Genomic DNA, 22,356 nt, shown 5'->3' on the forward strand with positions numbered 1-22,356 from the left:
TCAGCTGAGGCCCGGCAGCCTCCAGGCTTTCATTACAGTTAAACACTACAGCAGCTGAACTCACTGATTCAGCAAGAAGCACTGATTCAGCTCTCAGCTTCAGCCAGGGAGGAGGAACTACCTGCAGTCTTCACAGACACTGAAGTAGGCTGTAACTGATGGAATATGTGCCAAAGATGTCATGTCAGCAGGTTCAGTTTCGTGGTCTGCCTGTTCACAATGTTATTCCATGAGTTGTTTAAGTCAGAGTTATTTTCTACAGTTTTACTTACTAGTTTTACTTACAATAGATTCATGAATATCAACCAACCTGGCAGTCAACTTTCTCTTTTGAAACCCAGTGACTTCCCAGCTCTAAATGTTGTCTTTTGTTTCTCTTTAATCCCTACAATTATATCAATACAATTGGTTACTTTAGTTAACTTAGTAGCATCGTCACTATTTCCAGACAACTTTTTTAAATGTGATATGACATATTTTTTGCTGAGGAAGAGAGTTGGAGTCAAGCCAAAGCTTTCAGTGAATTCAATGTGTATTCCATAACTGGACCCAATAGGGTTAAAAGTTTAAAACATAACCAATGGCCAAACAAAATCAAATGCACAATAGAGTCAACCATGTTGGCTCCAATACCTTTAACATTTAACATTACATTTAACATTGCTGATATGGCATGATAGTCTCCCAAAGCCCCCTCAACACACCTTTGTGTAGTTATCTGTTTGTATAAATTATTTCAAAAAGTTTCATTTGTTTAATGCCTCTTCATTAACTTCCTATGCAATTGGATATCTGGTTTGGACCAAAATAGATCAAGATCTATTACCACATTGATGTGGTACCTGACAATTTTATCAATTTTCAAATTTTTGTAGAGCAACAAATGTTCTGAAACAAACTTTTGATCTTAACTGTAACAATATAATCATATGCTCTTTTATTAATACATTTATTACAGGGGAAAAAAGAGATTATCCTTCAGCAATAGATCGCTACAAGTGCTGTACCAAATAAATCGATAAATAAAAACATGAATTCCATTGGAGAGCCTCAAAAAGGAATAAAATAGAATAGAAATAGAATAAAATAGGAAAAAAAATAAAATAGAATAAAATACCACCCACAAATAACAGTCAAAATGATGGCTTACTTGCATTGTGCTGGGTTTATTGGAGGGCACACAACCATCACAAAACACTGACATGTTTTTAGTTATATTGGTGTTTTTATGTCCTGACTTGTTTGCTGTTCACATGCTCTCAACATGTCTGTGTTTTGCTATGTTTGTGTTTCCTTCAGTAAAACTAGTGAAATTTAAATAATCGGTCATTTGGACTTTATTTGTGGGGCTATTAGCACTAGGTGACAGATGTTATTTAGGCTATAAGAATGAAAGTGCCACCCTTTTTTCCTCTCTCCTTGCTTAGTGATATTTAATTTATATAAAAGGCTCGGTTACGTTTTTTGGATAGAATCTTCCACACTGTAACTGACTCAATCAAAATAGGAGGTGTCTGGTACCCATAAGGGGTACTGAAGTGAAGGCAGAAACAATGGCGGGATTTCTTTCTCGCCTCGTTATTTCTCTCTGAGCCATAACAATGCTGCCTTCAAGTGCTATTGGAAATATCGAATTTACAAGCTGAGCACGCATGAGGGATGAGAAAGTGGGTTTTCTTCTTGTTATATTTTATTGTTTGCCATTCTCAGTATCTAACTGTTGGTGAATGCTGGTGGCTCTGTTGGCTAGGGGCACATACCCTGTGGCTGTGACGTTCTGCCAAAAAATAACCTCTAACCCATGAATGTATTAAACTAGCTCTAACCTCTATGCTATTGCCGCGCCTACTCACAGCTCACAACAACTACTGCACCACAACATGGCTCTTTGTTGCAGGGTCTTTTGTTGTTTTTTCCGACCAAAAGCACATGAATGCACCGACAAGCTGTGTTTTATTTACGACGAGGAGTCATTGAAGGCAGCATAACGCTACCTTGGCAGGTGCTTTGAACGGTCCAATATGATTGGCTCCTCCAGTGGTTTTGTCATTATCGACTGTCTACCAATGTCTGCTGACGCTAAGTCAACGTCAAACACCAAGTTAACTCAATTCAAACTACTAATAGAGCAGTATGCGGCGAACTTTCTCTCCATGAACACAAAGAGAGCCGATGGAGACTGTGAGAACAGCTTTAGCAGACGTTGAATTTCGCATACCTATGTCAGTTTACCTCAGCTAGTTGTTCTACTCCTCTTGGACCCAAGGAAGTTCTATATTTGGACCTCTTTCGCCTAGGCTACCTTTCAGGTCTGGAAAAACGTCGTTGGGAAATTGAGCGGACGTTGACGTTGTGTGGATGCCAAACTAGCAGAGATTGACAGTCATGTCAGGTTTGACACTACAGGTAAGTTAAATGCCACAGCCTGGCTGACTGTTGAAATGAGGTTTAGTTATTATGAGAACGACAGGTGCTAACATTACGCTAACATTACTCACCGTTAAGCTAGGTTAAAAAATGCCTTTGTAGCACTTTGCCAGACAGACGCACTGGATTTTCCTGTTCATCTGGTTTCACTCCTTCTATGGGAAACAATATCACGTTCAACTACTGCTTGAATCTGACTTTTTAAATAGACATAATTACTTCCTAGGACATGATTTAAAACTTCTTCCCGAGTCGGTACTGCCCGTTTCTCGTTTAGACAACATTATCTATAGTTCACCAAAAGGCTTTTACCTCAATAAAGTTAAGAAGTTTCAATTTAAATGGACATGTTACTGAAATAAGTGCTTCAATAGGATAGGATTTGTAAATTTGTAAAAAAAAAAAAAAATCCCACAACGGTCTAGCCTATAATATCATTAACCTCAATAATATCCATTTATCTTATTAAAAATACTTATCAGCCTGTATTGGGATCTTATTAGACTTTGATTTACAGTCACTATTTCCTGGGAGAATACTTGTTTTGATTGGCAGGAGGTGTCCATTGGGTAATGCATAATACCCAGCATACAGGTTACCCTAATGGGTGTAGTTTTGCTCATACCAAGGACACATACAGCTTGGAAAAGGAAGTAGCTTATTAATTCATAGTCTGTTAGAGTGACATGTTATTTGGGCTTTGTTTGAAGCCAGTGATGTAGTGGGAACTATAAAGGTGGGTAAACTATGACCTCCAGCTGGTGATCATCAAACAAGAACCAATCTGAACAAACATAAATTATTGTCATAAAATCATTAATTTATGGGGGTTTTTACACATTGAAATAGTATTACTCTCACAAATTTCACATAGATTTTAACCTAGCAGTAGTAAATCGATGCTGTCTAGTACACAAACAATTACTATCAACAATGATTTTGTCATGAGTTAATCTGTCAGTCACGTTATTGGTAAATTGATTAATTTAAATGACAAATTTGCATTTTCAACTCAACAGTTCAAAGTTTAAACACCTTTTTTTGTGAAATTTCATGTGGAATAATTCATTATAACCAAAGTATGAGGCCAGGCCCACATAAGATACTGCATCACGTTCCAGTGTATAGACCAGCGTCTGGGACACAATTTGCCTTTAACTTTGCATAGTGTCAAAACAGCACTTGAGCTGCAGTTTAAAGCCATTGGGATTTGGTTTCCTTTCAAACCATCTCATGATATCTGACTGCCACAAATGGTAGAATAACTTAAGGAAGATACACTGGGGACATAACATTATTTAAAGCACTATAACATATCGTATTCTCACATATGCAGGTCTGAGTTGCACTCTATCATCACAAAGTTGTGTACAATATATCATTACAGATGACACTGACATATGGATACTGCAGCAAAACAGGTTTTAAATCACCAAGCACTTTACAGAGCAGAATGGACAGAAGTACAGAGAGATAAGAGAATAAGCGCATTACAAACTACATGCCTATTAACTAAACTACCTTTATTGTGTTAATGGACAGTAAATAAGCTGCAGTTTTTAAAGGCATTGAGGTAAGTAAGTTTTTTCATGTTTTTCATCAGCCTACTAAAGATTTAAGCAATTAAGAATAGTGGTGTAGGCTAGACAGTATCTGTCACCAATCATCCAATCAGTCATCAAAATTGAAGGAGGAATGTTAAAATCCATACTTCCAACTTTTTCAGAAAATGAAAGTCGATATTGACATTCCAAAAAAAAAAAATACTGCTTTGTCTTTCAGTAAGATTGAATACCCAAATGTATAGAAACAAGAGACAGACCTAAAAAATGAATGACAGAAAACAAGCTTATGAAGACATGAACTGATAAGTAACAATATGCAACTCAAGTCCAAATATTAACCTTTTCTTGTCAAGTATAGAAATCCTATCATCAAAACTATTTTTTTCCCCACATCTGTGTAGACAAAGTGCCATGTTATTTGAATTCTATTGCCTTTCAGTGGCTAAGATGCATATGAAAATAGGCTGCAGGGTAGATGCATATTAGAGCATTTTGCAAAATAAAGCAGATGTTTAACCACAAGGGGGAAGCATTGTCTCGTCTAGTGGTGGTTTTCCATTCTCTTCTGGCTGCAGTCACCAGTGGCCATAGCTTTTTCCATTCAGGTGACATTTTTAAATTGCAGCTTGTTTTCTTTCAAGTAGTTGTTGTCTTCGGCCCTGCTATCTATTCCAGATAATGTTCTGGTGGCAGAGCGGATGAGGGTTGTCCTCTGGGAGTCTGGGTCATCTTTGTATAGCTGGTGCTCACCCAGTTCTTTGAGCGACACTGAAATTCTTTTGTAGGTGGATAATGCTTACAGTAAATGTTTTAGCTGTGGTATTTGTTCTGGGTATGTTTTCATATCAGGGTGCAGGGTGTAAAAGAGGTTTATGGGTGTGGTAATGATGTCAGTTGTGGTCTGCCTAAACTACATGCATTTATCATGGCTTCTTTAGTTTCCCTTACATGTCGTTGGACCATTCTGTCTCTCACTTCAGCTAATTGCTGTGTGGTGAAATTAAATTAAAGCGTACTGACTGCTGACTGATGACCATGCTGTGGTGCGTGATGCTTCAGTATCCCGACATAGCTCAGCTATCATGTTTGTACTTCTCACCAAGTTTTTTTTTTTTTTTCGTAGATGGGATATGGCTTTTTGATGCAGCAAATCAGAATACATATGTATCCTGAATAACTCATTTTAATGTGCATGTAAACACTCTCAGAGATGTTGAGAAATGTTTAAAATAATTTGTTTGTTGTGTACATCAGGCGCAAGCTCTAATTTTGGGTCTTTATCCTCTTTACTAATATTATAGGAGGCAATTTAATTGAAATATTTTTAAATATTGGGGTTGTCACAACTTTTGTTATTTGCCAGTTAGGGTTTGGGGATAGTGATACCGTCCCCTACAATAATATGCTACCGATTACTATATATTCTTTACTGACATTTTAAGACTGTTCTTGAAATTGGAAAGAAAAAGACCTTTAAACAGTAATTGAAAATTGTAAATTTCCTTGATTCTTGCTTTCTAAATAAATATATAACAGAACATACTACATAATTTTGTTTTGACATCTTAGGATAAGCGATAGTAGCGTGTTTTTTTAAAATAAAATAAATAAAAACATAATGGTCAATTACAACCCCCCTCCCCCCTGTGTAGTGGTGTAAGTGGTGCAATAAGTGAGAGTCTGAATAAGGAAGCTGTTGTGCTGTGTCCGTCTCCAGAGCAGCTGCCTGCAGGGTCTGACGGAGGGGGACATCCTGGACCCGGTGTTTCAGCAGCGGCTGGAAGACGCCCGCACGCTGATCAGGCAGGAGATCCAGCGGGAGCTGAAGATCAAGGAGGCCGCCGAGAGGCTGCGGCGGGCCGTCACCAACCGCAAGAGCGCCGCCGACGTGGAGGGCCAGCTCAAGGCCTCGAGCCGCAAGCTGGAGCAGCTGCACTGGGAGCTGCAGGAGCTGAACGCCAGGGCCATGGCCACAGAGAAGGACAGCACCACAGGTGACTACAACTGGACATGGGTCTCATTTTGTGGTTAATTTCCTGCTAACAGTACCAACTCATGTGGTTTAGAAGTAGTAGCCTTGGAAAGTTGAGGCTTCATATGCTTTGGGGTTGCATATCCATGGGACTGTGAGTTGGTCCCCACATACACTGCCTATCAAAAGTTTGGAAACGCCACATTTTTCTTTATTTTTACTATTTTCAGTATTTTAGAATAATTGTAAAGACATCAAAACTATGAAATAACACAAATGGAATTATGCAGTGACCAAAAAAGTGTTAAACAAATCAAAACTATCTTATATTTTAGATTATTTCAAGTAGCCGCCCTTTGCCTTGATGGAAAGGCAAAGACTTTGGAAAGAAATTCATACATAGGATCAACTTCACTATTTATATTTGTCTAAGAAACACATTTCAAGCGTTTAAACAGAAGCCTTTAGATCAAAATGGCTTTAAGAGAATGAAAAACACAGTACATTCAATCAGGCGTCCCCAAACGTTTGACAGGCAGTGTAGGTCTCTTCATTACAGTAAAAAGGTCAGCATAGGATTAGAGAAATGGCTATTCTGCCAGTCATCCAACTTTCTCAGCTGAATCACCACAAAAGAGAGAGGACTGTTTCCCAAGATATTTGAAACCCAACCCGCCGTGTCATTATTTCCATGCAGGTTGCTGGGAGGCAGATGACAACATGTCACCAGACTCCTGTCAGTGGCAAGAGGCCACGTCGCCACTAGCCAGCCGCGTCAAAACCCTGAAGAAGCAGCTGACCATGGAGACCAAAGTCAAACAGGGGGCCGAGAACATCATCCACACTTATGCCAGCAGCTCTGTCAAGGTGTAGACACACACACTGAACACACTTATTCAGCTTTGATATAATTTCATTTGCCGTATCAGGGGAGGCAACTTGATCAGTCAGTTCCTGTCTTTTCCTTGACTGTCAGTGATTTCAGCATAACATCCTTCATTCTAAACACAGTCTCTTCCCGTGTGCACTTCTCAGCTGTTTGCTGATGGAGATGGTTTTCTGTCCACAGAAGTGACTTGACACTTACTCATGTAGTGAACTGCTGACAGCAGCAGAAAGCAGCTATGATGTTTATGAAAGGACAGAGGGTTGGACAGGGGAAAGAAAGAAAGGCAAGGATGTTGGAGTGGACTAGAGAGAGATGACTCAGGGACAGTGGGCGCGGCCCTGTGTATCTCAATGTGTAGAGCGTGGCACTAAAGTCATGCTGCCATGGTTAGTGGTTGAATTCTCACTGGGGCCACCCATGTGAAAAATGTGTGCGCTCATCGAAGTGTAAAATCATCCAAAAAATGTCATTATGATGCTCCAAAGTAAGACCAAGCAGCAGTTTGTGCAGGATTGTTGTTTTTTTTCCACATTAAATTGATTTGAATTGCTCTGAACCACAAGCAAAATTGCTACTTTGTTTTTATCAGCTTGGTTATATTTTCCATTGACAGTTGACAAAAAAACATATTTGATAAACAAAGCCATGACATTGTGCAGATCAGTCATTCATTTGAATCCTAACAAGCTTATTTGTGAATAAAAATAATCTTGTTTTTACCCATTAAGCTATAAAAAGGTTGTTTATAAAAGGTTGTTACATACTGCTTTTTAGGTTGTTTAATTGACTGTCAGTGATAAATTATTCATGACATTTGTTATGCGGTTGTGTAATCTTATTTGTCTAACCTAGTGAAACCAAAAAATAGTTTTGTTAGGCACATATGAAGAGATTTAGAAGTATTAAGAGAATATCAGCTAAAAATTGTAAACTAGCTTCATTAGATTTATGATTCCACGGCTGTTATACCATACTATGGACCAAGTTTTTCCAAGTTTTCAGCAAACATGGTCTCATCCTTACTTATGGAGTGAAAAGGTTTTAAAGAGATGAAACCTGGGATAAGACTAAAATGCCAGGTGCTGAGGCTGATTGGTTCCCTTTTGAGCAACTACAATATTGTAGTTGCTTAAAAACTGGAAAAAAAGTAATTAAAAAACACCAAATCTGAATACTCCATTACTACAGAAAACCTCAGCTGCTACACAAAATCTAAATATGCTTGCAGTTAAACGTTCATTTCTGCACTAATAAATTGATTAAATTTTAACAGTATCTCTAACTAGGCTTATATGATGCAATAATGTGATATTTTGAAATCCTCTACACAAGTTGTGTATTTTCACCTATGCTATTAAACACCTTTAACAGCTCTTTACATGCATAACAGTTTTACAAGCACTGCAGTGGTTTTAACTTGTCCATTTGATCTATTTCCAGGACCGAAAGATGCTGTCCACAGCCCAACAGATGCTACAGGACAGCCGCACCAAGATTGAGTTGCTCCGCATGCAGATTATCAAAGTCAGCCAAGCCAGAGAGGGGGAACGGGAAGCCATAGATGGTGAGTCTTATCAACAGATGTTTGCAGTAATTACTGTATTGGCATAAGCACACAGTCATTATAATATACCCATTACCAAAACTGCTAATTGTGACAAATAGAAATAATGAAGTTTGTTGTGCAAGTCTAATGAATCAGCCATCTGTGGATCTTGTCATTATAGTATTACTTTGAATGCTAACTTTGAGTGAGCAAGGCAAATAAATGTCAGTGTTTTTCATCGCACTAGTCTTACATTGACAGATTGACTCATCACCAAATCACAAATCAATGTATAGTGTAAAACATCAATAGCAAGGGCAGCATACTACCACAAAAAGGCACATAAAAACAAAGGGCTGCATGTCTGCATGTATCATAGTATTTTGAGTATGGGACGAGATGGATTCATTCATTCAGGTCCAGCACACGTTTCTTTTGCTAAACGTGTAATAGCTTAGATATTGAGAGAGTCTTGGCTAACATGTTGACGACGGATAAGTCTGAAACACCCTCCATGCCCTCAGGTCGCCCCGTGGAAATGATCAGTCCTCTGGAGCTGCGGGTAGCCGAACTCAGGCACCACCTGCAGATTGAATCAGCCGTGGCGGAGGGGGCCAAGAACGTGGTGAAGCATCTGGGCGGGCGTAAGATCCAGGACCGCCGGATACTTGCAGAGGTGGGTACCAACTAGAGGCTTGGACACCACTTACACCTTGTATTAACGCGGTCTGGATCTGGATATCTTATCTGGATAAGGACAGATGTAAGTTAATGCAAGGTGGAAATGCACACAGCAGGCAGTAGCAAGTAGAGTGTACAGTAACATCACATCTGGAGACTACATCTGCCATGTGTGTATTTATTGACAATAGATGGATTCGCCTCATCCCCACCTACTCGCCTGCTTTGCATAGTGTGCATAAAAAAAATTAGGTCTGACTTTTGGCATGTGTGTTTGTCTGTAAGGTTGCTGTTTCATGTTCCTCAGGCCCAGGCGCGGATGCAAGAGTCTTCTCAGAAAGTGGATTTGCTGCGTCTGTCCCTGGAGAGGCGTTTGAGTGAGCTGCCTCAGGAGCACCCCAAACGTGCCGCCATCAAGCAGGAGCTGATGCTGGGAACCTCACCGTCCTACGGCGGATCCAGAGAGCACTCCAACTCCCCCTCCTCCACCTGCTCTTCTTCCTTCTTCAAACCAGCCAGCCTCACAGGTTGCTACTGACATTTCAGCTGTATTCATTTATCATTTAACTTGGTGTTATGCTTCAACATGTGTTTTGTCACCTTACCTTTATCTGTGATTTCTGGGACAGTTGTATTTTCTCATTGTCAATATATGTCCAAATTAGTAAGATTAGCCTAGCAAAACCTGACCTTGACTCCTGGAATGAAATGGAACCTTAGTCACTTGCCATCTTAAGACCATTAATAATCTCAGACACATTATTTACCATTGCATATTGTTGATTCTGTGTGTTTTCTCAAGGCTAAATTGACAACTGGAATACCTCTCCTCAGGTCGGTTGGAGGTGTGCATGATGGGCTGTCAGGACCTGTTGGAGTCCGTTCCAGGCCGCTGTCGTGTGGCCAACATATCAGCCACCCCAGGGAGCCCCTCAGACGGAAAGTCTCTGAAAATGAGAGCCGGCCTGTCGGGACGCAGTGCCAACGGCAGAACAACCAAGGCCGATGAACTGTCCAGTAAGTGGATAGGAACACACGCTGTACCTGTTTTTTGGTTTGCCATGTTACTTGCCTTTGTGTAAATCATTCAAACCATTACAACCTGTAGGTAGCGCTCCCTGTCTCAGTTTGCATGCTTGTGTTTGCTGACTGCTGTGTTTGTGTGTTTGTGTCAGTGGAGATCAGCGCTGTGCTGAAGGTGGACAACAGGATAGAGGGGCGCACACACTGGAGACAGCTGGGCAAAGAGGCCTGGGGCCAGAGCTTCAGCATTGAACTGGAACGGGTCAGTGGCTTTTACATCAGCGAGCAGCACAAATGACAACTGGGCCCGAATTGCGTTCTTAAATCGGTAACTTCAGTAACCTGGTTTTGGGTTGACATGAAAACGTCATAACTGAGTTGGAATAACCCAGTTAAGCTCAGTCCACTTATGAGAAGCCCAGTTGAGATGCTTGGCTTACTGTGATACTAAACAAGTTACTTTTGGAATGGCTATTTGTTTTGCTGTTTTCTCACTGCTGGTGTCAAACTAATTTGTACTAATTCATGGTACAAGAGTTGTTTTCAAGTCCTGCTACTCTTTGGCTAGTTGTACACAAAAGCCAAACCTTGCTTTCTGGTTGCTTTGATTAAATATAGGCATTGCATGTTTGTTGTAGTTGTAGAAAACAGACTTACAAGGCCATTTGATTTGGCCGTGATTAGTGGGAATGAAACCCTTGCAACCCTCGTTTGAGGATGCACATGTGAATGGAATGACTTTCACTTTAATCATGGCCCTTGTAAACCCCTTGTTGGCTGTGTGCTATTATCTTTTATAAATAATAATAAATCTTTCATGTGTTTGAATTGTCATACACATGTCATACACATGCAATACACATCAATATTATTATAAAAGCTGTTTGCTACTCGGTCATAATATTTATCTCTATCACTGCTAATGATAAGCGTCTGTTAACAGCCCAAGGAGGAAAACAGAGAGCCGTCTCTTCTCCTTCTCTGTGGGTCAGAATGGCCAAGTGTGGCTTTGATACTCTGTCCACCTCCTACTCTAGCCATGTAATCCCACTGCTAATCCTCTGACATTTGCACTAATCTGGCCATAAAAGCCCAGCATTGCTGCTTAAGAGTTGGGTTCCAGTACTGGATTCAGCTTCCCAGCACTCAGCCTCTCTGATCTACAGTGATTCTTCAAATGTTACAGTTGAGTTTGAGCTACTCTGTCACACAAGTAAAACTGGATTTCTCCGGCTGTTGCTCAGACCAGAGGAACTACTTTTTCTTGTCACTGGAGAGGTACTGAGACATTTGTCACACCCTCAGGTGTTGCAGTGAGTTAAATTCCAGTAGTTATCCCTAGGACAAACTTGTCTAGATATTCTTTTCATCCATACAAAAGATAAAGCTTTATGGCACACCCAAAAAGCACAAACAAAGGACCTGTTATCCAAATGATAACTGTCAGCACTGTGGAAATTTGACTACCACCCTTTGAAAAGCTCTGTCTGGTCATCAACAGAATCAAACAGATTTAGAATTACTGCTTCCTGGTGTGAATGATGTCACCTACACCCAGGTTTAATGAATGCTCTGATTGGTTGACAGTAGGGCACACTTAATGAGGTGCCCCATAGTCTGTCAGACAATAGTCAGCCAGCTACAGACAAAATCTCTGTGCCTCCATTGTTGCTGGGTGCCGAAGTTTCAACACTGGATATTTGTTTCCCAAAGATAGAAATATTGGCTGCAGTGGGTGGCACAATCATAGGTACGGTTAGGCTCTCCCACCAAGCATGGTCCGCTTCCGAGCGGACTGTGGTGCGGTTTGTTACAAGTGAGAACCTAATCGTACCAACAACAGGAAATGGCCCCAAAACATATGGTTTCATGAGTATGTTGATCTATATGGTTTTATGGGTATAAGGATGGATAATGACATCTGATAGCCAGAACAGTCACTCATGCTTGGAAGCCTAACCTAGCAAAATTAACGGAGGGCAAACCGCAGCCAGGACTGACACTCGTATATAACTTTTTATTCATGTGTTCTTACCTGGTTGCATACATTCATGTGTTTGCATGTGTTTTTCCTGGTCCAGTCCAGAGAGCTGGAAATTGGTGTGTATTGGAGAGACTGGCGGGCCTTGTGTGCGGTGAAGTTCCTGCGCCTGGAGGACTTCCTGGACAACCAGCGACATGGCATGTGTCTCTACCTGGAGCCTCAGGGCATCCTCTTCATTGAGGTTCTCACTTTCACATCTAGCCTATGGACCGCTCATTAACCCATAAGTTACATGGACAGTGGTTTGTGCATGCCTTTGTAATCATGTCGTAAAGCTTGGTTTGCTTATTTTGAGAATGATGGTGTGTATAGAGTCTATTTCTAGTTCCAGAGCTGATTTAATTTTAAAGGCAGTTCATGTTTGGATGCTTATATTACGTTATAACATCAGAACTAGTACCAGTTATTTTCTATGGTTTTATACCCTGATCATAATCAAGCCCACTATTGTTTTCCAGGTGACCTTTATCAACCCTGTCATTGAGCGGCACCCCAAACTACAAAGACAGAGGAGAATTTTCCCTAAAGAAAAAGGTAGCAACATTTATTGTCATTGGATTACTTCAGTTATTTCCCCTGGTTTTCTTTACTTGTTACCAGAGACAAAGTTTTGCCAATCGGTCCAGCGCCCCTCAGATTGATTCATACCTGTCGACAAGAGAATAAATCTACAATTTTTTGCAGAGCTTTTATAAACGCTGGGTAATTGGTGGATGTGGGCACTGATCACACTCTATGGTGTTGAAAATAAATAAGCTGCTTCCATTTCCGTCTCCATAGGGAAGGATTTCCTGCGGGCCGCCCAGATGAACATGAACTTTGCCACTTGGGGCCGTTTGATGATGACTATCCTGCCTCCCTGCAACTCCCTGGAAGCCATGAGCCCCCCGTTAGCCGGCCCACCCACATCCGCCACCTCTCCACCAGGGTAAGGTCCTGTGTTGTTGCTAGCCACCCTGACCTAGGAACATCGCTTTGAGGCATCTATGAAGTAGTACTGCAGTTACAAATGTGGCAGCCCTGGACTCCACTTGAAGAGCCAGTAGTAGCCGTGTGTTCCATGTTGACTTGAGGCTGTTTTTCCTCCCACTCATGTTTCCCAGACTAGAGAGATGAAATCAGCTCAGGGCTCACAGCAGCATTATCACTGGCTGGCATCCAGGGTTAAGAGAATTCAGCCACCGTGGCTATATAGTAAGAATATGAACAAGAAGACGTTTTCAAGCCAAGAACACAAAGTGCTTTCCAAGAAACAATAAAGTATAGAAATCATTAAAATAAAATGTCAGGAGGAAAACCAGAAGAAAGCGAATGTACACAATCTATTCTTCTATAGATTTGATAAAGCTTCACTGGCAAAGTCTGTAACTAAGAAATAAAATGATAGTTGATGACAACACTAATTTTAGCACACATGTATTGCATTTATATCACAAACTACCTTTTCCCTGCAGCTGTAGCTGATTTTCTGCAGACTCTCTGTGTCACTCTAGTTTGACCCTCCATTCATAAAAAGCTCTTTTTTTGCTGAATGAATGTAGTGGAAACACTGGAATTGACATAATGCGCAGCAGCAATACCATAGAATCATAGGGTTTTGGGAGAAAATGTTGTAGAAATGGTAACACTTGTTATTTCGGGTAATTTCCATCATGAAAAAATAAGCAGAAATGTATTTAAATATCATAGCTGTGCGTGAGTTTTTCAGATAGTCACTGTTTGAATGTGGGGTAAAACATTTTTGCATTAACCAGGGGGGTCCAGCTACATTCATAGTCTGGATGTTTACCATTCGGGAAATCAAGGTGCTTGAAATGGTAAAACGGTTTGTTCACATGGCCTTTCAGAGAACCTGCTGTGGTGAAACTGAATTTCACCGAAGACCACCCCATGAAACCTCCACGTCACAACACGGGGAAGACCGCTAAGGACACTCCACTGGTAAACAAATTCAGTTCTCTGTCTTAGTAACAAGAGTTGTCACGGTGGTGTCATTTTGACACCGGTGTCGTTTCCCTCCTCAACACCGGTCACACCGGTTATACCGCCTGTCGCCACTAGGGGGTCTAAGCCCTATCAAAGTCAGCATCACTACAATGAAAGTGAAACTTACAATTCCTCTCCAAACTCACGTTAACGGCATTTGTAAACGGTAACACTTTTTAATCAGCGATTTATAACACTGCTCAACACTCAGGTAGTTAATGTGAGTGCAGTGCAGATTCTGGCATATTGCCCTTCTTTAAGGGGCGATCACACCGAGAAGCGTCGCTACAGGCGCATCCGCTTCAAAAACGCCTAGGCAGACTGCGTCGGGCAAAACAGCTTGATGGCCTGTGGAGCAGGGCTGCGTGTGCGACCGGGTTAAAGACCGCTAATATCAGCTTTTCATCTGTGTTTTCCTCTGTCTCACCGTTCCCACCACATCAAACGGCATCAAAACAGGAAGGAAAGCCCGCCTTCTGCTTGATTTGATTGGTTGCCTGGCCCAAATGTGACAATGACGAGTGGTGCGACTCCGCGCCTTGCGCTGAAAAGTTGAGAATATTTTAACTTTTATGCGCGCCTAAAAACCGCCAGAAAAACGCGACAGGCGTTGCAAGAGAAGATCACGCGCCAGGCGCGCCATACCATAGGAAAACAATGGTTTTGGTGGCGACGCGTTTCTAGCAACGCTTCTCGGTGTGATCGCCCAGGCTACCATTGGATTGTACTGGACACATTGCTGTCACTAGGTAAGGACAAATAATTAATTTTATTCATCCTAATCTGTCATATTAGTGATCAGATTTAGTGATCAGTATGTCCATTTATCATTTTGTAGCCTAACTTGAACATGGAAGCTCTGAATATGTGCTTTTATTTTACAAAATACAAAATAACGGTATTCCCGGTGTGGGGCTAATGCCACCGGTGTGGACTCCAAAACCGAATGCCACCGGTAACACCGCCCACCGCGACAACCCTATTAGTAACACAGAAATGCTTTGGCACAGTGGGCCTGTTTGTGGGGATGCATCAATACTGATACTAGAAAACATCCCAAAGTTTGTATCATGAGAAATATTTCAAACAAGAACTCAAAGAACAGTGACTTGTTTTTTCACTCATACAAGGGTATAAGATCTGGATATGTATTCGATACCTGGTTTAGAACTTGAAAACCATGTCAGCATTGGAAAAAATGGTATTGTTACATCCCAGGTTGTTTCTGTTGCTTATCCAACTATAGGTGTTTTTCTCTTTGGATCATTCACTTGTCATGTTGGTTCATTTCTGTTGTCTGTTTGCTTCCCACAAAAACAGTCTGCCACAGAGAACAAGAGCCACAAGTCGAAGGGGCAACCCGTAATTCATCCCACTCCAAAGTAAGTCATACTGAGAATGAATGCATGGAGATACAACACAGCACAGTACAGGTGGCCAGCAGCACTGAAGTGGGAAAAGTCAGTTTCTTTCTTCTTTACTGGGGTGGGTGCCATTGTAAATTGTGGAAAAAACAATTTGCTTCTAGTGCTCCATTTACTTCCATGCTATTACTGCAGAGAAAAAAATGAAAATGGGTTAAGGAAAGTTGGTCATTTTTAAACTGCCAACTGAATATTTGCACCAAAACTTTGGTATGACAGTGGAAGGAGAGCACTCACTCTGATGTTTCAAGGTACAAAAGCGGCGATGGTTAAAAACAGTTGGAGTTTGATTAAAATGTGTAATGTGATAGCACACAGGAGTCAATGCTTAAATCCATTTTTTAAACGTCCCTGAGATTTTGAGATACATTTAACTTTGCTTCACACACCTAATTGTGCTTTCTCTACGCAGTATGGAAGAAGGGCTGCAGATGGAAGACTTCAACTGCATCTCAGTTCTGGGAAGAGGTCACTTTGGAAAGGTGCTCATTTCACTTGATCACTTGTTCTATTGTACACGATTAAAACGCTAGAAACATTTTTTGGACCAGAAGAAGAATATACAGTATAAAAGAATTTCACATTTTTATTTATCCGCTGTCAGTCCGCTTTATTACCCAGTGATGCAAAGCAAGTCAAGCAATCATACTATTTGATTACTCAAATGGTGAGAAATCATTTGAAAGATTATTAAAGATAAAAGAATAGCCAGACATGATAGATTTACTGTGCATCACATCTCTCTCTTACCTTTTCTCACTGCACCAAGGTGCTGCTGGCAGAGTACAAGAAGTCAGGCAACCTGTACGCCATCAAAGCCCTGAAGAAAGGAGACATTGTCACACGTGACGAAGTCGACAGGTAAGCCACTCCACACTTAGTCCATGTGAAACATCTGAGACTGAGGACAGCTGCAGTGTAAATGCTCATCTCCATTAGTCTGTTATGTTCCAGATGGATGGGATCCACATGTATGTCTGTATGCAGAGAATCCGTCCTCTTGTGCTTTCTCTGCTCCTATGCTGAGTGTTTTTCTTCAAAATTACATCAAATTTCTAGGCTATAATAATATTAACAGCCTAGAAAATTTATCTTACTATTCGAACATTGGAGGAAACAATGGCCATTTGGTATAATTTGCTCATTCCAATTTTTCACTTCAAGTATGATTATTTTAGTTTTTTTACTATCCTACCGCTAGTAGATTATAGATCAATATCACAGGAAATATCGCGATATTCACGAAATATCGCGATATTCGATAATATTGAATATCGGCCCAAGCCTAATATCAATGCATACTTAAGTTACAAGGAGCCAGTATTCGTCCATTAGTAACCACCTCTTCATAGGTTCTGTCAGAGCACATATAAATCGCGCTCTGACGAAGTATATAATAACCATTCATATTCTGAATTTTTGAACTTTTGACACTTACATAGCGTCAATTGAACTTGAAAATTCTTTTGGCTTAAATATGACATTAATCTCTATAACATCTGTCGCCATGTGCGTGCCGTCTGCGTTTGGTCCTGTTCAGCCTCATGTGTGAAAAGAGGATCTTCGAAACCATCAACGCTTCGCACCATCCCTTCCTGGTGAACCTGCACGGCTGCTTCCAGACCGCGGACCACGTGTGCTTCGTGATGACCTACTCCCCCGGAGGAGACCTCATGACACACATTCACAGCAGCATCTTCAGCGAGAAGCAGGCGCGGTGAGGACACGTCACACGCTCAAAACACACGGAAGTAACGCCAACATCCAGTACTGTTGCTGCATATCACCTTCAATTCCTTTTTCTATTTGAAGGTTTTATTCTTCGTGTGTGCTGCTGGGGCTGGAGTTTCTCCACCTCAACAGGATAGTTTACAGGTAAATCCTTTTCAAACTGCATTCAGATCAGTTATCTCATATCACGCTGCATGTTAGGAGCCTGCCTGTCATTCACAGACTTAATTCTTCTTTCTTTCTCTCTTCCTGTATGCTTCTGTCTCTTTCTCAGGGACCTGAAGCTGGATAATCTGCTCATGGATGCAGATGGCTTTGTCAGGATAGCAGACTTTGGCTTGTGCAAAGAAGGTAAATGATCAGAGAGGGAATCAGTTCAACTTGAACACATATGATATCATATGTGTTCAAGTTCAGTGTTGCTAGGGATCCATACTGTCTCTCTAGGAAGGCATGAACATTGTATTTGTGTTTGCTTGTATATGACAGGGTTAACTGTGTGTGTGATCAGTGTATTATGTGTCTGTAGTGATATCTAAGTAAGCCTGTCCTGTATGTAGGTATGGGCCACGGGGATCGCACTACAACGTTCTGCGGCACACCAGAGTTCCTGGCCCCGGAGGTGCTGACGGACAACAACTACACCCGCAGTGTGGACTGGTGGGGGCTGGGGGTCCTCATCTATGAGATGCTGGTGGGGGAGGTCAGTACAAACACCGGCCCTGTAGTTACAGTGTAGTTGTACAATATACACACACAATATGATATACATAAACGCATGATGAAGTCAAAAAACAACTTGACTTGGATTGAAGATTTCCTCCTGTTTGCAGATGGATTTGTAGATCAGGATTTCTGAACGACACCAACTGCCTAAATGCTTTTGTAGGAGGAACATGGAACAACTTTCTCTCTTATTAAAAAAAAAAAATTCCAGCATCAGAGATTTGAAAGTTGTAGTCTCCCTCAGAAAACGTATTAGGCCAAGAGTAAACCACCTATGGGAGACCAGACATGGTCCCAATGGTAGATTTATGATTTATTACTGGCAACATGACAGAAATGTTCCCTGCATTAATGCAAAGCTTAAAACCTGAAAGAGGATTTGATAACATCACCATGTCAACTACAGAAGGAACAGAATGCTTTTATCTTTTTTTTTATTTTTTTTTATCTGTTCCTCCGCTCCTCTCTTTCAGTCGCCCTTCCCCGGAGATGACGAAGAGGAAGTGTTTGACAGCATCGTCAACGATGAAGTGCACTACCCTCGCTTCCTCTCTCCCGAGTCCGTGTCCCTCATTCAGAAGGTCGGTCCTTCTATCACTTGGGTTTGAATGCTCCGTGGTCCTTGAGACTAGACTGCTTAAAACCTGTCCTGGCTGTCAAGTGTGATTTTAAATAGACATTTGATCAAGGATAGCTCACAATTCAAAGCTCTATTGTGTCATTTCCAAGGAAAATACGGAAAAATTGAAAACACAAATTTGGGAGCACAATTTTTGAGAAATACTGAAAATACTCATCCTATCACAACAGGCTTGGGCGATATCCAAAATTTAATATCGCGATACTGTCCCACCAAAATATCGCGATATACAATGTTATCGCAGGGTTTTTTTTGTGTTTTTTTTTCCTGTTTTTTTGGTAGGATATTTTATTTTATTTCTTCCAAATTACAGCATCATATCGCGGGAAAATATGGCGATATTGACTAAATATTGCGATATTCGATAATATCGAATATCGGCCCAAGCCTATCACAACTTGCACACATACTCCCTTTTCTGCTTTGTTGGTAGCATGGCCTTATTTTCAGGAGCATATACTGCACTAGTACAGTGGTATTACTGTAAAAACCTGCACATCGCTGCTGGCCGGGCCTTTATCGGAAACCAAGCTCATGAAATCCTTGGATCTAGCTCCTATTGATAAAGATGCTTTATCTTTCTGCTTTATCTCCTGTAGTATTCTCAATATGTCCTGTTGTTGAAATGACTCGTTATATTATCTTCAGTACTCTGTATGGGAAGTGATGGCGGCTGTAGTGCAGATGGTCGTATCTTGTTAACACTGACTGCCCTCCACTGCTGTCACTGTGTTTCAGCTGCTGCAGAAAAACCCCGAGATGAGGCTCGGAGCGGGAGAGCAGGACGCCACGGAGGTCAAGAGACACCATTTCTTCCAGGTCATTATCCAGCCCAGTGCTGCTGACAGCTCTCCACCATGACCTCCTTTTCTGCACTAAGCCTGGCACATTCTCCTCACAACACTTGGATCTCTTATTTTAGTTTCCTCATTTAGTTTCCATCTGTAAATTGAACCTAATATAAGGTACTAGGGTAGATTTTTTTTTTGATGACAGTGATATTCTCAAGTACAGAAGAGGATTAGGGCCACATGAAAAATGTATTTGAGTTCTGAGTTTAAAGTCAGAATTCTCAGAAAAAGGTAAGAATTTTAAGAAAAAAGTCAGAATTCTGGCTTCTGACTTTTTTCTCAGAATTCTGACTTTAATTTCAGAATTCTGACTTTAAACTCAGAACTCAAATAGATCTTTCACATGTGGCCCTAATCCTCTTCCATACTCAAGTCTTAAAATATTTGCTTTTTGCATTTTGGTATTTGAAGACTGCTACTGTTCTTTCCCCACTAATAAATCCTGGATCTCTTCCCCGCCCAAAAATCTCAGTTTCAATACATTAGAAGCCATTCAAGAATGTTCTTACCATAAACAGTTCATTCAAATCCCAATTCTTGCAACGAGTTTGTACAGCACATCCAAAGCACAGACCATGTTGGATTCAAAACATGAGATAATATCAGGTCTTCATCAGGGAAATGTCCTGCATCGGTCTGATGTGCGGAACTGTAACTCTAAACCCACCGTGTGTTCACAGGGAGTGGACTGGGACGCTCTCCTGGCCAAGCGGGTGAAGCCCCCGTTCCTGCCGGTCATCAAGGCGCCGGAGGACGTCAGCAACTTTGACCAGGAGTTCACTCGCCTCAAGCCGGTCCTCACCCTCCCACGGACACCTTACTTTCTCTCCGCCAAGCAGCAAGAGATATTCGCCGACTTTGACTTCTCTTTCATGAGTTGACCGAAAAAAGACTCACCCCCTGCGCTGAAGAATGAATGTCAGAGGCAGCTTCCGTTGTTTCCACACCTTTTTTTTTTTTTATTTGCCAAAAGCTCTTTGTTTACTGCAACACACTCCTCACATCCTTTTGATTCAGGACTGTCCCGCCAAATCAGCCTGGCTGCACATCTGCTGTTGACTGACATTTCTTTATCCTTTGTCCAAAACTCACTCAAAAGATGCTCCTACCTTTTGTTTCTGAAATGCTGCGTCTGAATTTATAATGCAAGATTTACTTTTACCACTTTTTGTTAAGTCTCTGCCACATTGATTGTTCATTAATTGTTTAATGCCTACTGTTTCGAACAAGCTGTAAGACCAAAAAGCGGATTTATTATTTATGCTTTTTATGAAGTATGTCACTAGTGCAATAATGAGCTCTTTTTTTATTTTTATAATAAAAATATTTTTAGATTTCAGTTAAATCAAAATATCAGCACCTATGACACTGCCTTCCCAATCAGAAGTACTACTTTGTAACTTATAATCCGTGTGATCTTAATGAAGAAGTTTGAAGAATTTTGAATTCTGAAGCCTTGAATGAACTACTTTGTAAAGCCATCACTGTGTGCCATCTGTTATAAACCACATAGATGTTGTTTGCATATAATGTCCTGGACACCAATATATTTGCCAGTTGTAAGTTTAGGTGCGTTCATGTCTGAGGCAAAAGCATTTGCACACTAACAAGAGATATTGTCTGTATTTGGGTTCTTTGAGTGATGCTACTGTCATTAAGTTTATGCATGTGTAAAACAAATCAGCCATGTATGAAGTGCTGGCAAAGCTGTACTTGTAAACTACATGAAGAAAAATATAAATGAATAAATTTACATCTGCTGGACTATGAATGACCAGAGAACTCTTGATGAAACACCCATTTATTGATGGCATACAGTATTTTCAAAGTATTAAAAAAAACATTGCATGACAGTATTGCATATAACTTCAGAAGTACACAACATGAATCAAATGTTATTTCATATAAACCACGTCTCTCACTGACATTGACTCTGCATTTTGTCCAATACTACTCGGGTACAAGAAGTGAAATACCACATTTATTGCTCTCATAAAAGTTTACTATTGCACAAGGGAAAGTTAATATGGAAATACCCAACAACGTATTGCACTCAAAGCTTTCTATTCACTCTACTACTTACTGTCCCACAGTATTCTTTAAGTTACTGTATTAAAACTACTGTCATACAAAAATCTCAAGCCGTTTTCTGTTCCAAAATAGTTTAAAAATGATATACAATATAAAATTGTTTGAAATGCTGTCCATTGAAAATTGAAGCATACATGCTGGTCTGTTTAGTTGCTAGGAACAATATGAATATACACACTTCTTACACCATCTACTTTCAAAACAAACTCGGCTCAATCATGTGCTTTTAAAAAAAACAAAAAAACTACTGTAATTTATTAGAGCAGTTGCAGTCAATTTAAATTCTCTCACTTGAATTGATTTTGCTTTTTGAAGATAGAAGTTGTTGAGCTGAGTAAACCCTGCAAAACCTCTTTGTGCAGAACTAATACAATTTTAATAATTACAGCAGTTAAACACATAAAACAAGTAAGGAATGTACCCTCCTACACCAAAGAGGACAAATCTGCCATTTTTTTAATTCTCAAATTTGCAAATCAAAGTATCTGACCCCACTGAGTTAATGAAAAAATATACCAACCATAGATGTGGATCATCTACACATGCTTGGAAAATACGTTTTTTTTTTATCAAAGGTTTATGCAAGTATTAACAGATGTTAAAAGTAAACTTCAGAATTTATTAACAGTCCATCAGTCAGGTTTACTATGCGATGGTAAGAGCTGGAGTACTCCATCTAATTACTGGACACATAAATCATTCAATATGGGGAGAAGGAGTGAGGTGGGTAGGATGGGAGTGCATAAACAAGCAAACACCA

At 40.6% G+C, this 22,356-nt stretch overlaps 1 protein-coding gene across 1 annotated transcript; it reads left to right on the plus strand.

Annotated features, from left to right (window-relative positions):
• Positions 1 to 2,107: 2,107 nt before the first annotated feature.
• On the plus strand, positions 2,108 to 21,276 carry pkn3 (protein kinase N3). The gene is made up of 22 exons (XM_071904258.2): positions 2,108 to 2,406; positions 5,710 to 5,986; positions 6,662 to 6,831; positions 8,294 to 8,417; positions 8,924 to 9,075; positions 9,388 to 9,607; positions 9,915 to 10,097; positions 10,256 to 10,365; positions 12,185 to 12,328; positions 12,606 to 12,681; positions 12,928 to 13,075; positions 13,995 to 14,088; positions 15,454 to 15,515; positions 15,970 to 16,039; positions 16,327 to 16,418; positions 17,098 to 17,274; positions 17,370 to 17,432; positions 17,563 to 17,639; positions 17,849 to 17,991; positions 18,488 to 18,595; positions 19,393 to 19,473; positions 20,186 to 21,276. Exons 1-22 carry the CDS (start codon positions 2,386 to 2,388, stop codon positions 20,384 to 20,386), a joined length of 2,793 nt encoding a protein of 930 aa, XP_071760359.2. The 5' UTR covers positions 2,108 to 2,385; the 3' UTR covers positions 20,387 to 21,276.
• Positions 21,277 to 22,356: the final 1,080 nt, after the last annotated feature.

The sequence above is a fragment of the Centroberyx gerrardi genome, chromosome 2 (genome assembly GCF_048128805.1).
Source record: "Centroberyx gerrardi isolate f3 chromosome 2, fCenGer3.hap1.cur.20231027, whole genome shotgun sequence".
Classification (NCBI taxonomy): Eukaryota; Metazoa; Chordata; class Actinopteri; order Beryciformes; family Berycidae; genus Centroberyx; species Centroberyx gerrardi.

Bases quoted from the DNA above. Each gene is read 5' to 3' on its own strand.
- pkn3 (XM_071904258.2), top strand. From the start codon at position 2,386: ATGTCAGGTTTGACACTACAG. The intron at 2,407-5,709 runs GTAAGTTAAATG...GTCCGTCTCCAG, and splicing joins TGTCAGGTTTGACACTACAG to AGCAGCTGCCTGCAGGGTCT. The intron at 17,275-17,369 runs GTGAGGACACGT...TTCTATTTGAAG, and splicing joins TTCAGCGAGAAGCAGGCGCG to GTTTTATTCTTCGTGTGTGC.